At 49.9% G+C, this 13,925-nt stretch overlaps 5 protein-coding genes across 5 annotated transcripts; 2 read left to right on the top strand and 3 right to left on the bottom strand.

The window, feature by feature from the left end:
- Positions 1-37: 37 nt before the first annotated feature.
- BP01DRAFT_364323 (uncharacterized protein) lies at positions 38-1,502 on the top strand (the record flags this gene model as incomplete). The annotated part of the gene is made up of 3 exons (XM_025576321.1): positions 38-128; positions 299-843; positions 891-1,502. 3 exons carry the CDS (start codon positions 38-40, stop codon positions 1,500-1,502), a joined length of 1,248 nt encoding a protein of 415 aa, XP_025432732.1.
- A 3,776-nt stretch (positions 1,503-5,278) lies between these two features.
- Positions 5,279-6,371, bottom strand: BP01DRAFT_381179 (uncharacterized protein; the record flags this gene model as incomplete). Its single annotated transcript, XM_025577285.1, has 6 exons — positions 5,279-5,704; positions 5,772-5,838; positions 5,892-6,010; positions 6,075-6,110; positions 6,166-6,213; positions 6,276-6,371. 6 exons carry the CDS (start codon positions 6,369-6,371, stop codon positions 5,279-5,281), a joined length of 792 nt encoding a protein of 263 aa, XP_025432731.1.
- Positions 6,372-7,992: 1,621 nt separating this feature from the next.
- Positions 7,993-9,259, bottom strand: BP01DRAFT_315648 (DUF846 domain-containing protein). Its single transcript, XM_025572564.1, has 3 exons — positions 8,740-9,259; positions 8,324-8,610; positions 7,993-8,265 (listed from the first exon to the last, which is right to left on the bottom strand). Exons 1-3 carry the CDS (start codon positions 8,880-8,882, stop codon positions 8,117-8,119), a joined length of 579 nt encoding a protein of 192 aa, XP_025432730.1. The 5' UTR covers positions 8,883-9,259; the 3' UTR covers positions 7,993-8,116.
- Positions 9,260-9,481: 222 nt separating this feature from the next.
- On the top strand, positions 9,482-10,719 carry BP01DRAFT_315646 (HpcH/HpaI aldolase/citrate lyase family protein; the record flags this gene model as incomplete). The annotated part of the gene is made up of 3 exons (XM_025572563.1): positions 9,482-9,521; positions 9,654-9,874; positions 9,959-10,719. The coding sequence occupies 3 exons, from the start codon at positions 9,482-9,484 to the stop codon at positions 10,667-10,669; spliced, it is 972 nt and encodes a 323-aa protein (XP_025432729.1). The 3' UTR covers positions 10,670-10,719.
- Positions 10,708-13,924, bottom strand: BP01DRAFT_337069 (CCCH zinc finger and SMR domain protein). Its single transcript, XM_025573268.1, has 3 exons — positions 12,575-13,924; positions 11,786-12,514; positions 10,708-11,734 (listed from the first exon to the last, which is right to left on the bottom strand). Exons 1-3 carry the CDS (start codon positions 13,504-13,506, stop codon positions 11,170-11,172), a joined length of 2,226 nt encoding a protein of 741 aa, XP_025432728.1. The 5' UTR covers positions 13,507-13,924; the 3' UTR covers positions 10,708-11,169.
- Position 13,925: the final 1 nt, after the last annotated feature.

Raw genomic sequence — 13,925 nt, 5'->3', positions numbered from 1 at the left:
ATGATGATGATGAGGCAACGGTTTCTTAGGGACCACCATGATTACAGTCTCTTCTCGGCTGGGTTTCAGCGGAGATTCCGAGCGCCCTCTGAACGTCAACTTCGGTTCCACTCCGCTTATGAAGCATAGTGTGCATGTAGCATAACTCATGTATACTTCATTTTGGACAGTATGTGGGAAACTGATTCTGGCTGCCTAGTTCATTCTTAAATCGAGACCTTCTCCCTTCCTGAATTCGGTTCTTCCATTCAATTCACATGTTGGACATCATTCTGACACAACATGGCTGAAAATACAGGGCCACAGGAGTCAGAGCTCCATGCAGGCAACCATGAAAGATATCTGCTGGAATCACAATCCCAACCGCGGACTTCCCCTACTATGTCTGATCAACCTGAACAACGTCATGCCCATTCTATCTCTTCCACAAGCTCAACTACCGAAACCGAAATTGAACAGAACCGACTCCCCACAACTAATCACCGTGCATCGCTGAACCCTGATGACGAAGCATATCTGACCAAGCTCGTCAGCGCCGACCAGAACATCTCTCGAGTCAATACCCTGGCCAACATATCCACAAATGACCCCGTACTCAATCCTGACAGTAAAGACTTCGATCTTTACAAATGGCTTCGAAAGATTGTACAACTGACCAACGAGGGAGGCATATCACAGAAGAAAGCGGCCATTTACTTTGAGAACCTTCGAGTATCTGGCACTGGGTCAGCACTGCAACTTCAGCAGACAGTGTCTGGCTTGTTCACAGCACCTCTCAGGCCGCGTGAAACGTTTAATCTCGGCCACAAAAATGCCAAGCAGATTTTACAAGGTTTTGATGGCGTGCTAGAAAGTGGAGAGTTGCTGCTTTGGTCTACGCCTGCTACTAGTACGCCGTCGACGGCGTGCAGTCCTCCGCCCGCCAGGGGCTGGTGCTGTTGTTTTGCATCCAGTTCTTCATCTATGCCAGCACCTTCGCCGACCTCTGCATCGCCGCCCTCCCGGACGCCGAGACCGCCAGCGCCATCGTCACCCTCCTCTTCTCCATGGCCCTCACCTTCAACGGCGTCATGCAGACTCCCTCCGCTCTCCCGGGCTTCTGGATCTTTATGTACCGCGTCTCACCTTTCACCTACTGGGTCGGCGGCGTCACCGCCACCCAGCTGCACGGCCGTGCCGTCCAGTGCAGCAGCACCGAAATGTCCATCTTCAATCCCCCCGCCAACGAAACCTGCGGCGCCTACCTCAGTGACTACCTCCAGACTGCTGCAGGTTACCTCGAGAACCCCGACGCCACCGCCGACTGCCGCTACTGCTCCATGTCCGCCGCTGATCAGTATCTGGCCGGCGTGAACATTTATTACAGCAAGCGTTGGCGCAATTTTGGCATCTTCTGGGCCTACATCGTCTCCGATATCGCCGCCGCGGTGCTGTTGTATTATGTCTTCCGCGTGAAGAAGTGGAGCTTGGCGTCGCTGGTGAAGAGCGGGAAGAAGAATTGAAGGGGAGGATTCTGCCCCATCTCCATCCATCCTTTCACCTCTTTCATCATTTCTTGATCTCGTCTTTGAAGATATGTTCTGGGTATGTTGTTGTGTGGTTTAGCGATATCTGGGCTCGTTATCCTGGGGTGGGTATATTTATGATGGTGTTTTGAGCGTTTAGATGTTGCTTGATATAGATTAGACCAGCCTTACGTCCGTAACATGATGTGGTTATCTATGTATAATAATTAGATTATGGCTAGAGTTGAATTATTCTGATCAACGCAACTACGATGACTACTTCCTCAGTTGGCTTTTGAATATAGCATGCATGTTAAACAGTCTTCATTCGTCGATGCCACCACCACGGGCCATTCGTCCAATGGATCCTCTTCTCGTCACTTCATCAGAAGACAAAAAGGTGGCTCCATCGATCCGAATACAAACCCGAAAGTAGAACTGGCTTTCCCAGATATGCTGATCAAACATGCAATAAGAACCAGAAACACACCGTAATTGTCATAAAAACAGGCACAGAATGGCGATAGATGATAGCATCAAAGGTCATCAAGATTAGGCGCCAGATCCAAGGTCAAGCTAGTAAGAACTTGCTCATCGACCAGATCCAGACATCCAAGCTTGTTAACCTCTGAACAGGCCACCACCGCATCTCTAAGACATTGAACATTATCGCACGAGTAAGCTCGCTGTTTGCCCTTTGCATATTTCGAATGATGCCCGGCATTACCAGGCGGCACCACTTCCTCTACCACTGTTCCAGTTATTGTCATCATATGATTCTTCGACCGCGGCGAGCGCGTGATCACCGCCTCCACCTCCAGAAACCCAAGGACCGGGCTCAGTTGGCTCGCTTTTGGCATTTTCGACATCTGCTTGACCAAAGGACTCCTCGGCTGGAGGCTTGGGGCAGCGTTTGACGGTGTGGCCCACTATAAGATAGGTTAGTTGATCAGCGACCCGTCTTGTGATTGTAGGGATGGAGACTTACTCTCACCGCAGTTGCGGCACTGGACTCGAGAGTAATCTCGCTTCTTAGTACAGTCCCGACTGAAGTGACCAACTGGGTCATGGAGTCAGCGAGCGTAACATAGGAGACTACCTGATAACCATACCTTCATCGCAGTTACGGCAAGTAACGGTCGAGACGTCGCGAGGTTTGTCACAGTCACGCGCAATATGATCCTCGGATCTGTCCAGTTAGTATGACATATACCATTCAGGCAAAGGTGATGCGTACCCGCAGTTGCGACAGGTTCTGGGCTCTGGTTTTTGAGGGCAGTCCTTCGCGAAATGCCCCACTAAGTTTGTTAGATTCGCGATTGGGCAAGTAGGTTAGATGAGTGACATACTCTCGCCGCAACGCTTGCATTCCATGCCCTCCGCTGAGCGAGGGTTCGGACATTCAGCAGCTTTGTGCTCAGATGAACTTGCAGCTGTCAGTCCCTCCATCTCATTGGAATCGTGATAAGATACATACCCGCAGTTGCGACAAGCAAACTTGTCACGACGAGGCTCGGTGCAGTCACGGGCACGGTGGCCGACAGCATTGCAATTGACACATTTCACTTCAACCCGCTCGTACTCGGCTCGTTCTTGCGTGCAACCACGGACAGTATGACCCATTTCTGAACCATGTCAGCAGATATACCTTCAAAATGAGGATTCACTTACCACCACAGTTGGCGCACTTAGGGACTTGACGATCGAGAGGGAAGCCAGCATCTGCAAGGCGTTCGTAGTTCTCCTCGATGCTAGACGGCCAACGCTCTTTGAGATGTGCGCGCTGTGGCTTAGGACTGTAGAAGAACCCAACCACGTACGTGCAATCCAACTTGCCTTGAAGATTGATGAAGCTGATACAATCGTTTGCCTCTCGCTCCTGAACCATCCGATGACCACATGAGCTTTTGGGGTTAAACAAGCAGGCTCTAGAATATACGTACCAGCCCGACGATATAGAAGTTGAGATTCTCCTCACGCATCCTCTTCTCGATGTCCACAAAAGTAGCATCTGGAACCGCTTTCGAAAAAGTTTTGATACCCGAGTATGAATTAGTGTGGCTCATGTATGATCTAATGATCCAAGGATGGTGGAAGAGTGAGAGTAAAGATATTAGTAAGTAATTGCAAAACTTACTGTACGGAAATCTTCCAGGTCTCTCTCATCGCTAGCTTTCTTCAGTACGGACCAAGTTTCCTCGGGATACATGTCAGGAACATCGTTGAAGTCGAATTTACGATTTTCTTTGCATTCCATGGCACGGTGTCCTGATTAAGAATGGTCCCATCAGTCCACATGACTGGTCGACTTTGGAAGATTTTGATTCATTGTACCTTCCATCTTGCAGTTCTTACAAACATCAGGTGGTCTTTCAGGACACTCGGCGGCAGGGTGCCCTTCCTGGTTACAGATTCGACAGGTACCCTTGAACACGCGGGGCTTGGTACAATCGGCCTTGGAATGCCTGGTTCTCGTCACATTAGCCAGCGAAGTATCATCGCATTTTCTTGACTTACCCGTCCTCGCCACAGTTGAAGCAAACTCCCATAGACTTCCTAGGCTCGGGACACATACGCGCAAAGTGATTATCGGCCCCACAGCTACCAAGTACAAAGTTCAGTGTCAGAGAATTCTACTAAGTCAAAAGCATAGGTGTGAGCGCTTACTTGCGGCACCTGTTGTCATTTTCGGCAGCAGACGTAGAGTCATAGCCAACTTCGGCATAAGGAGCAGAGATGTAACCACCGGGGCTAGCATTTTCATCGTTACCGTAACCTTCAAGTACATTAGTAGCTCTCTCACATGGGGCTGTAATATTGCTGAATGATCTTGAAGCACGCTTGTCTCGAGTTTTGTGTGTTAAGAGAGCTCAAGATTGGGTATGGCTCACTAACCGGTGTCACGGCCTTCGTCGTTCCAGTCTCTATCGTTCCAGCTATCCATCTTTGGTATATAGCCCGGCTGCTACCAGAGTAGGATAACCTGCGAAGCACTTATAGACTTAGTCATTTGAAGCAAAACAGTTTGTGTCTGCTAAGGGGAACACGGGTAGGTTGAGTCTCCATTTGCATGAGGTGAGGCTGGAGACTGCGAATAAGGCCTTGAGTCCCTTCGAGAAATGGCATTTCAAAACATTCCACAAAAGCATTTTATTCCCGAGATTTTGGTCGAACAATCAACTTACCTATGGTCTGGAGATCAGGATCGAGTAGTAGTGGATGATTCTTAGTATGAACACGGGCAATGGAGATGAGTCCAAGCTTGAATGGGAAATAATCGGATGACAAACGATCAGAAGAGAAGATATGACGAGTAAGGGGAAGGGATGGGAGAGGGAAAAGGGAGACTCGGGGGTCAGAGACAATGCGGGTGTTGGGGGTGGGAAGAGAATGGGAAGAGAGTGAAGAAAGTGCAGACAGAGAGAGAGACAGAGACAGGAACCAGTGGGAACACAGACAAACGAAGCAAATAAGGCAAGCATCCCCAACTGCTGCCATCCATTCCTCTTCGTGATCTGCTGGACTATTTGTCTTATCCTTCGCTAATACCACTTTTATGGCGTGAATGTTGCAGCTGAAATTTGTGATAGTACAACCCCTTCCACTATATAAATTGCTTTATCAACATTTCATCAAGACTTTCCCAGGGATTGTGAAAAATAACGCGAAAATCATGAAATCAGAATCCAGAGCAACAGGTAGAGATCAAACCAGAGTATCTATGCCCTCCCCTAACAATAACATCTCCAAATAACTCCTTTGCATCAGCATATCTAGTTCTGAAGAGGCCGAAAATTTGCGACGATCTGATTGAGCTGGCCTTCCAACTGGGCACAACGCTCACAGTTGTCTTTTTTATCGGGAGTCATATCTTCCTTTTCGGTTTTGACTTGCAGAAGCTCCCTCTTGAGGTTGGAAACCTCTTCTGTCAATTCATTCACTGTCACTTGAGACTGGCCGCGATCGATCATGCTACTCATCTTCAAGGCCTTGAGCTCTCCCTCGACCTCCTTTAGCTTGGTCTCTGTATCCATAAGCGTCTGCCTCTGTGACTTGAACGCGTTGATGATTCTCTCGAAGATCCGTATATCTTCTGGCAGATCAGGCATGCCTGCGTTGTTGACCGAGGATCTATCAGTTAGTGGCGGACTGACAGCCTTGGTCGTCTTTGTGGTATCGCGTTTGTCTGAGTTCTGAGCCTGATACGGATACAGAGAAAGGTTAACCTTCATGGTCTCAAATATAGTGTGATTGCCCCATGCTTACCTTGACAAAGGTTTGCTCTTCGACAAAAAGCTGATTGGATGACTCGTCCTCGTCTTCTGAGAAGTCGCTGGTGTCCTGTCATTATGGCTGCTAGAAGAGAACGATGTATAGGGTTCTTACTCGAAGCCACAGACTGTCTTGGTCTTTTTCGGATCACCGCAGCTCTCCGGGGATCCTGAGCGAGTAATGGGACGCTTTTTGCCCATGCTGGATGCCGGACTCGGTTTATTCTGCGCAACCTAGAGATAGTGACGAAATGTTAGCAGCGATCGATGTGAGTAGTGGAGATGGATTCATGAATACCATTTGCTTAGGTTCCTTTTCTGCTCGGGAATAAATCTTAGAGGATGTTAGTAGAAAATCTGGAAGCATGAATTAACATGTAGTGCGTTACTCCATAAGCTGATTGGACTGCGTTGATGGTCCGCTCAGGAAAGTGCCGCTGGTGGAAGGGGAATTGGGCGTCAGTGAAGATCAAGTTCGTTTTTGAGAGTTAATAAGTACCTTTTGGAATTCTGCCCACGTTAAACGGATATCTCGCTTTCGTGACTCTAGCAGACGGCTCTTCTCAGCCTCACTCCACAGGCGGGCCGGAGTCATCTTCTTGGGCGTGTCTGGCGATTGCATAAGAAAATTCGATTTCAGGCACTTGAGGGATATGATTTGGGAAGGAAGAGTGTAGAAGTGACAGCTTGTGACTTGGTAAGAAGAGTGGATCACGCAAGGCTCTTGTTCAGTCAGGCACCGTGGTGATAGTGGGGATATAAATATCCTATTATTGAAAAGCAGACGCGTATCAGGTGGTGTTGGACAGTTAGAGGGATGAAATAAATGGATGATTACACCAGCAAGTACTGGTTATTCCGCAGCAATAATGCTCGATAGGTAGTTGTGTTAGACAAGATTGGCAACTTTCTGGAAGTGAGTTGCAGACTAGTCAAAGAGTATGTCACTGAGTAAATAAATGAAAAACAACCCCTAACTGTAGAGCTTGTGTTTAGATCTCACAAACCACGAGTAAGCTAACACAGTTGTGTACTAAGCAAAGGAGCTGTTTGAGGTGAGACTGCTGTTGTAGACATCCTAAACAGCCATCATATCAACAAGGTAGCCCGTTGCACGTCCGATAGATGAGATCGGAAAGTTGTGGAGAAACCAGACAATAAGACAGAATAAGGGTTGAAGAAACCCCTGGCAAGTCAATGAAAACAAAGCAATCAGACTGTTCATTCTATTCCCTTCATATTAAGGGAAAGGGTGACAGATCACAAATGTGCAGATAGCAAATGTAAGAAAGGCAACTTCGCAGGTGATAGGAAGTAACCTTGGATTAGAAGAATGGTCTGAGATTCACCTCACATTTGTCTTTGAGAACTCAAACATGTCGAAGGATTCAGCTGATAGAACATTATATGTTGATGAAATACTTAAATCTCACAATGCTGAAATGTCCTTAACAGTAACAAAATGCTACATCAATTAACAACATATCATATCTGTAGGACATCGCCACATTCTGAACTAGGCTGTAAATCTCATGTCTCAATCACAAACAAAATCAAAAAGAAAGACCTGAAGAACTGGTTCCCAAAGTTAAAGAGGGAGTAAGATCTTAAGGCATCATTCTCTTTCTGACTTGATTATATCTTGACATGATGTGAACTTATTTGAGACCATTTTCTGCGCTGTATGAGGAAATGACTCAGCAGGTCAGCAGGCTATTCATTCGTTAGTCTTTGAAAAAGTGATCGTCTTGTAACTGTCAAGTCTAATCAGGCTTACGTTGGCAAACATCATGGTTGGAGAGACTAAACTCCTCAATACATAAGCGAAACTATAGAGAAGGTCAATCATCTCAAGTACTGATGACCCATCGAAGAGACACTATGGCAGTATGATTTATGTATGCAATGCTGTAACTGCGGACCAAATTTCCTCGTCACGCCTTCTAAACATTCGGTTTTGACAGAGTGACATGTTGGTCTTCACAATGGCTTCTGCTATCAACCTAATTCTCGGGATTTACGAACGTCCTACGGACGCTTGACAGGGAGGCGAACAGGGTATGAACATGTTATCATCTAGCTCAATTGCGCTACAAGGCTAGGCATGTCGCGCAGAATTCAAACACTGGGGTGCCGTAGTCCCTACCGAGACTTGCGCAGCTACGCCATGTATACAGAACGATAAAGAATCTAAACCGTTTGTTAAATGCAATTTTCAACTGACCATCAAGATTGCTTACACCCTGATCCGCGCGTTTTAATTGCGCACACATAGAGGCCAGGAATATAAAGATGCTAATAGACAGACGGAGATCATACACAGTACGAAACGCGCCGATTTTACTTGAAGAGTCTGCCCAGCAGTCCTCCCGCAAGGTTGCTCACAATGCCCCCGGAGAGCGCACTGTTGGCAAAGGTAGATGCCTGACTGAACTTATCGCACCGGGAGAAAGCCAGCGTGTTCGTGATAGTCAAGACCAGAGCAATAGCTACAGCAAGTCAATAACCTCGTGTAAGGAGCTGGAAACTAGGGGCGGCAACACTTACCAACCAGACTCAGCCAGATCGGGCTGCTCAAACGAACAATAGCCAGGATAGCCAAGCCAACCCACAGCGCGGGAGTCACATACAGACTGAGCCAGAAGAAGCGCTTGTCCGTAGCGGCGATCGTACGGGTGGTAGGATCCGAGGACTCAAAGACCCAGTGCGAATCGCCGCTCGAAGTGTTGACTTCGTTCCACCAACGCAGTCCGACTAGTCGGCGCCCAGCAATGTTTTTGAGGTAGTAGAAGTCCGCGGAGAGGAGCAGGAGCGTGAGGATAAAAACCAGGACACTGTTCAATTGAGATCAGTCAGATAACTCGGTAGCTTGGCCCACCAAGGGCAAATTCGCCGGTTACAGGTGGGATTGTGTCGCAGACGTGAACATCGACATAGCAGGGGCAAGTTTGTCTGGGACGTACAAATTCTTGATGAAGAGGACCCCGAAGAGGTACATCAACAAAGCACTGATGCGGAAGCCAAGGAAGAACAAGAGGGTGATCGGGTGGGCGCTGAGGCGCCAGTTCAAGTCTCCCTGTTGCGGTTGGAGGGGTTGTTGTTCCATGATGACTGAGTGCAGACTCCAGAGTCAAGCAGCTCTTCAGGCGGTTTCAAATGGCGGGTCAAGGAGAGTGGGACAACAGTCAAGCTGTATGATACGCGACATGAAGCAGGAATGTGCTCAATGCGTTGATGCTTGCGTGTCTCCATGACCGGGCGGTGGGATCTGGCAGAATGCGGAGCCACCGCCGGCTATATGAATGGTTGCTAGTATTCTCTTCTCCAAATGGGCCAGATGATTTTCGCTCCACGCGCTCCATTACGGCGACAGAACGGCGCTTCTAGCTCAGGTCTTCTCTGGATAGCCCATCATCGCATAAAGAAATGCAGAAAAGACGCAAGGAGGGGACAGAGTCCGTTCATGGCGGACCGTGCATGAGTGATCCACCCTGATGAATGAGGTCATTGGACTGATAAAGGAGTTCCTGGCGGCGGGAGAAGCCTTTATGCGCTGCGGCCAGCAACCCGAGGATGTCCATCAGTCCAGATCCTCCTCAATTCTTCTCTCTCCCTCTCTCTACACCCACCATAAGGACCTCGCGTATTCGAATTTGCGCTCCGAAGCATTGACAGATAACGGTCAAGCCCCCACTCTCCCTCACAATGGCAGCCCGCAACACGCTCCGTCGAGCTCTTCTCTACAGTATGTTCAATCGCACTTAATCGCCAAGCCACACGAGCTCTCCCCGCATTTTCCTCGGGAAAATGTCCACACTTTCTACACTACTCACGCCAGCACAACCCCATCAATCCTGTCACTAAGTTGATCAAACAGTCCCCGGCTCCTCGCAGCGCTTTATCGACAAATCCCGCACGCTAACCGCCGACTGTGTCGCCTATGACCTCGAAGACAGCGTCACTCCGCACATGAAAGCGGAAGCCCGCTCACTAGTGCGGAGAGCTCTGGACCAGCCCGCGCCAGAGGGCATCCGCGAGCGCGCCGTGCGCATCAACTCTGTGGACAGTGGACTAGCCCTGGGCGATCTCACCGAAGTAGTCAGTCTCCTCCGCACCTTCAACACCCTATTTCATCATCTGAACCAGCCTATCTAACCTCGTCAACAATCAAATCCGCGACAGCTCCAATCCCCCAACCTCACCACAATTGTCATCCCGAAAGTCAACTCGCCCTCCGACCTAACCTTCGTCACCGACGTAATCAACCACACCCTCTCGCAGCAACCGCAACAACCGCAACATGCCCAACGACCCCCCATCTCCCTTCTTGCCCTGATTGAATCTGCCAAATCCCTCACCAACCTAACCCAGATCTGCGCCTCTACCCCGCTCCTTCAGGGCCTGATCTTCGCGGCCGAGGACTTTGCATTGGACCTCAGCCTCACACGTACCCCTTCGCTCACGGAGTTCTTGTTTGCGCGGTCCATGATCGCCACTGCGGCGCGCGCGGCCGAACTCCCCTCGACGATCGATCTGGTGTGCACCGCCTATAAGTCGACCAGGGGAGACGGATCACCTCCCGCGGCGTTGGAGGAGGAGTGTCGTGACGGGCGTCGATTGGGTTTCAACGGAAAGCAGTGTATCCATCCGTCGCAGGTGGAGACCGCGCAGCGGATCTTTGGGCCGGATCCGGAGGAGGTCCAGTGGGCGATGCGGGTGTGTATCGCTGACGAAAAGGCCGCGAAGGCCGGACGCGGGGCGTGGACCCTGGATGGGAAGATGATTGATGTACCGGTGGCGGAGAAGGCAAGGGGTGTGGTTAAGAGAGCTGAAGCGTGCGGCTTCAACGTGCGAGAGCTTAAGGAGAAGTGGAAGGGCCAGGAGCCGGAGTAAATAGCTCGACCCATTCGGAAAGGAACAGGATATCTTCTGTTGGCGTCATGGCTGGATTAGATGCATACATGTATGCTTTCAAAAGTATATATACATGTTAAGTATTCTTCCATATCTAGCATAGCCTACCCCGTCCGGCGTAAGGTCGGATTTGTCTGCATGGTAAGAATGGTAAAGCAAAAGCACGCTAGAACAGATGGGTTGGCTAAACGCTCTACATGAGGAATGGTCAAAAGAGAAGGTCTAATCAAGCTCTTGCCTATGGCTCTCCCAACTTGCTCGTGGCATCCCTCCTTGCGCAAGGGGGCAGTGTTCTGCTCCAGGTTCGCTTGCTGCTCTTTGGCTAACACCGATGTGTAGCACGGCCGCCTCCCAGAGGTATCGGCTGAGCTGTGACCGAGAAGATAATGAGAGTAAAAGAGAGGAGAAGTTTATGGGTATGAAAGACCGCGTTATATATCATGAGGAGCAAGACCCGGGGCCCCATGAAGATGCATGAATTATGACTTCGGCTCCAAGTCTTCGCGTTTCAACAGCTGGATCTTACCCATCGTTAGCACAGGTGGGGTGGTATCAGCGTCCGATTTCCCTTCGGCACCCTCTTCAAGGCTCTTGGCCAAGCTCTTGTCATAACTCGTAGGGTCGATGCCTAAGATTCCCCCAACATACCCACCTCTTTCGCCCGGAACGCTAAATTCGCGGAAAAGATACTTCCATTCGTTCAGCCAGGCCTTGACGGCTTTGCCAATCTTATCCTTTCCATTCTTCGAATGATGGCCCGTGCCAGTGATGGCATAGACGACTTTCCGACCTTCACGAGCATGTTTCAACAGAATTTTCTCTAAATATTCGATTGCTTCTTCAGGGTGCAGTCCGTGCAGATCAACGTATAGTTCTTCTGATAAATCCTCTAAGCCAGCATGAGATAGATGCTTGTTTCGTTCTTCGTAAAGTTGCCGGGCTGCTTCGCGATGACACTTCCTCATTGCTTCGTTCTCCGCTTGACCCCGTAGTGACAATGCTTTGGCTGCCCGGGCATCGTTTCGATTCCAGGCTTGGGCAGCACTGACTTGAATTAGTTTTCATGGGCCGTCTTGACATATTCGGCAGACTTACCCTTGAAGAAACTTGTTCCGCACCGTACCATGGCTTATGGCCTTTGTCCGATACTTGATATACTGTTCGTTGGCCCGGGCTCCTGTCTCCAGCCATGGAATATTCTGCGGCGCTGGGATTGACTGGGCAGCAGCGCTAAACTCCCGGCCTCTAGTTGCATCCTTACCATTCTTCAATGTGGATTTGCCTTTTCCCGGTACTGGTGATGGTGACATACGAACAACATCCGCCAAGGAAGCGGGAAGATTTTCCTTACTGGGGTTGTTTTCACGATTATGCATGCCTCGTTTTCCATGATGCTTCTTCCCACTATTCCTCGCACTCATGGCAGCCAAAGTAGGAAATGCATCTGGATCATCCACCGACAGAGCAGCAGGATTCAACTCCCTATGCTGGTGTCGGCTTCCGGGCCGAGAATGGGGGCGAGAAAGGCTCGTCATGCTCCCATTACGTTTTCCCATGGCATACTGCATGGCTTGCGGCGAATGCTTCCCCGCCGAAAGGCCCGATAGGTGGCCGGGATACTTTCCGAGGTACTGGCCACTCCATTGATCTCCGCCCGCCGACTGGAGAGGGGGGAACGCGTCTGAAACATTCTCAATGTGAAACTGCGGGCCGGTTGGAATTGTTTGGCTACCGTCTCCCAGGCTCATGTTTGCAACCAGGGCTGACGGGTCATGGGAAAATGGGCAGCCGTCGCCTGCAAGGCAATTTCCCATCACCCAATACCTACGTTCCATTAGTTCGAGGAGCCTCGGCAAACCAGCCGCTATGATGATAACAACTCACTTGCAAAGGTGATTGGTGAGATCATGACTAAATCGACAATCGGCACGAAGACATTGTCCGGTGGACAGCCAGTATTTGCAAACCACCGGACTGCGACTCTGCAAGGACGGACTGGAAGATTTCGACTGTTCCATGGACATCGACTTTCCCACCACGACATGGCTATCGTCCGCTGGGTTTACCAAGTTTTCTCCGTCTGGAAATTGTGAAAGCGATGCGATTGTCGCTCCGAGATCATAGCTGTTCGCTTCCAAGGCTGCTTCTATTTCATCATTTGTCCGTTTGTCCCCAAGAACAGTGCGCAGAATGTCGTGCGGGCTCATATCAGGAACAAACTCCGGTGCTGTCGCACTTAATGCGGCCGTACTACTGGGCGTGCCGAAGGATGATGCGACACTGTTGGCATCATCCGCGACCAACCAATCCACATTGCTATCACTGCCAAAATCTCCATAAAAGTCCGACACGTGGCTCTGGTCGGAGAATTCGTACGCATTCAAGTTCGGAGAATGAGGTATAGGCTGGGCCAGGGCAAGCCGGGGCGACGGACGCGGTGAGGTGAACGGTGATACTGTCGAGGAAAGTGGAGGTCGTGGATAGCCCCCTCGGGAACTCTGAAGCCATGACGTGCTTCCAGGACTGGTGCCTAGGTTGGAATGCGGCGATAAGGGCGTGGCTGAGCGTGCCATCTGCCAAGGAGCGGGGGACGAACGACGGATAACTGTATGACGAGGAGGTGGTGGTGAGGAATCAGGTAGTGTGCGATTTCGATGGCGCCAGAGAACGTCGAGGACGGCATTTTCCAGAGCTGGGCCAGATAATGAGGTCTTTTCGCGAATAAAGTCTTCGACTTTCTCGGCCTGATCCTCCTCATCTAAAGCTTCGTCTTGGAGGATCTGCAGACACTCTTCCAAGAGTTCGTCTGATATCATGGTGAAAGAAGGTGTTGTGGTTGGCTAGCGCAGCTGGAAAGCGATGGAAACACGGTGCGAAGGAGAGATGTGGGGTAATCAGTGATTACGGGTTCGACGGGGGCAGCAGTTGAGCGGATGGCGTGGAGCTGAGAGGAAAGTTGCAGAAATCACAGGACAGTATCCATTATTGGAGGTAATCCCAGACGACTCTTTGTGGATTATATGAGAGGCTTTTGAGATAGAAAGAGGTTAGCACGCTCAATGGGGGACAGGACAACAAGCTTGTGGTTCCACGGGTAATTACATCGCATCTGCTCTCCCATATGATCGGCGCAACGATAAAAAAGAGAGAAACAATAGAAAGGGATGAAAGAAAGTGAGTGTGAACCACACGAAGCTTGTTCGGCGGGAGAGATAGAAGGGATGATGGGGAAGAA

This window comes from Aspergillus saccharolyticus (assembly GCF_003184585.1).
Source record: "Aspergillus saccharolyticus JOP 1030-1 unplaced genomic scaffold BP01scaffold_9, whole genome shotgun sequence".
NCBI lineage: Eukaryota > Fungi > Ascomycota > Eurotiomycetes > Eurotiales > Aspergillaceae > Aspergillus > Aspergillus saccharolyticus.
Note: the sequence above shows the minus strand (reverse complement) of the source record. Positions and strands in the feature narration are given on the sequence as shown.

What these genes read in the sequence shown, in the direction of transcription:
- BP01DRAFT_315648 (XM_025572564.1), bottom strand. Translation starts at nt 8,882, where the DNA reads ATGGAACAACAACCCCTCCAACCGCAACAGGGAGACTTGAACTGGCGC. An exon ending in GTCCTCTTCATCAAGAATTT is followed by an intron (nt 8,611 to 8,739) that starts GTACGTCCCAGA and finishes TCAATTGAACAG; the next exon opens with TGTCCTGGTTTTTATCCTCA. An exon ending in GATCTGGCTGAGTCTGGTTG is followed by an intron (nt 8,266 to 8,323) that starts GTAAGTGTTGCC and finishes GACTTGCTGTAG; the next exon opens with CTATTGCTCTGGTCTTGACT.
- BP01DRAFT_337069 (XM_025573268.1), bottom strand. Translation starts at nt 13,506, where the DNA reads ATGATATCAGACGAACTCTTGGAAGAGTGTCTGCAGATCCTCCAAGAC. An exon ending in CTCACCAATCACCTTTGCAA is followed by an intron (nt 12,515 to 12,574) that starts GTGAGTTGTTAT and finishes AATGGAACGTAG; the next exon opens with GTATTGGGTGATGGGAAATT. An exon ending in CGGAACAAGTTTCTTCAAGG is followed by an intron (nt 11,735 to 11,785) that starts GTAAGTCTGCCG and finishes AATTCAAGTCAG; the next exon opens with TGCTGCCCAAGCCTGGAATC.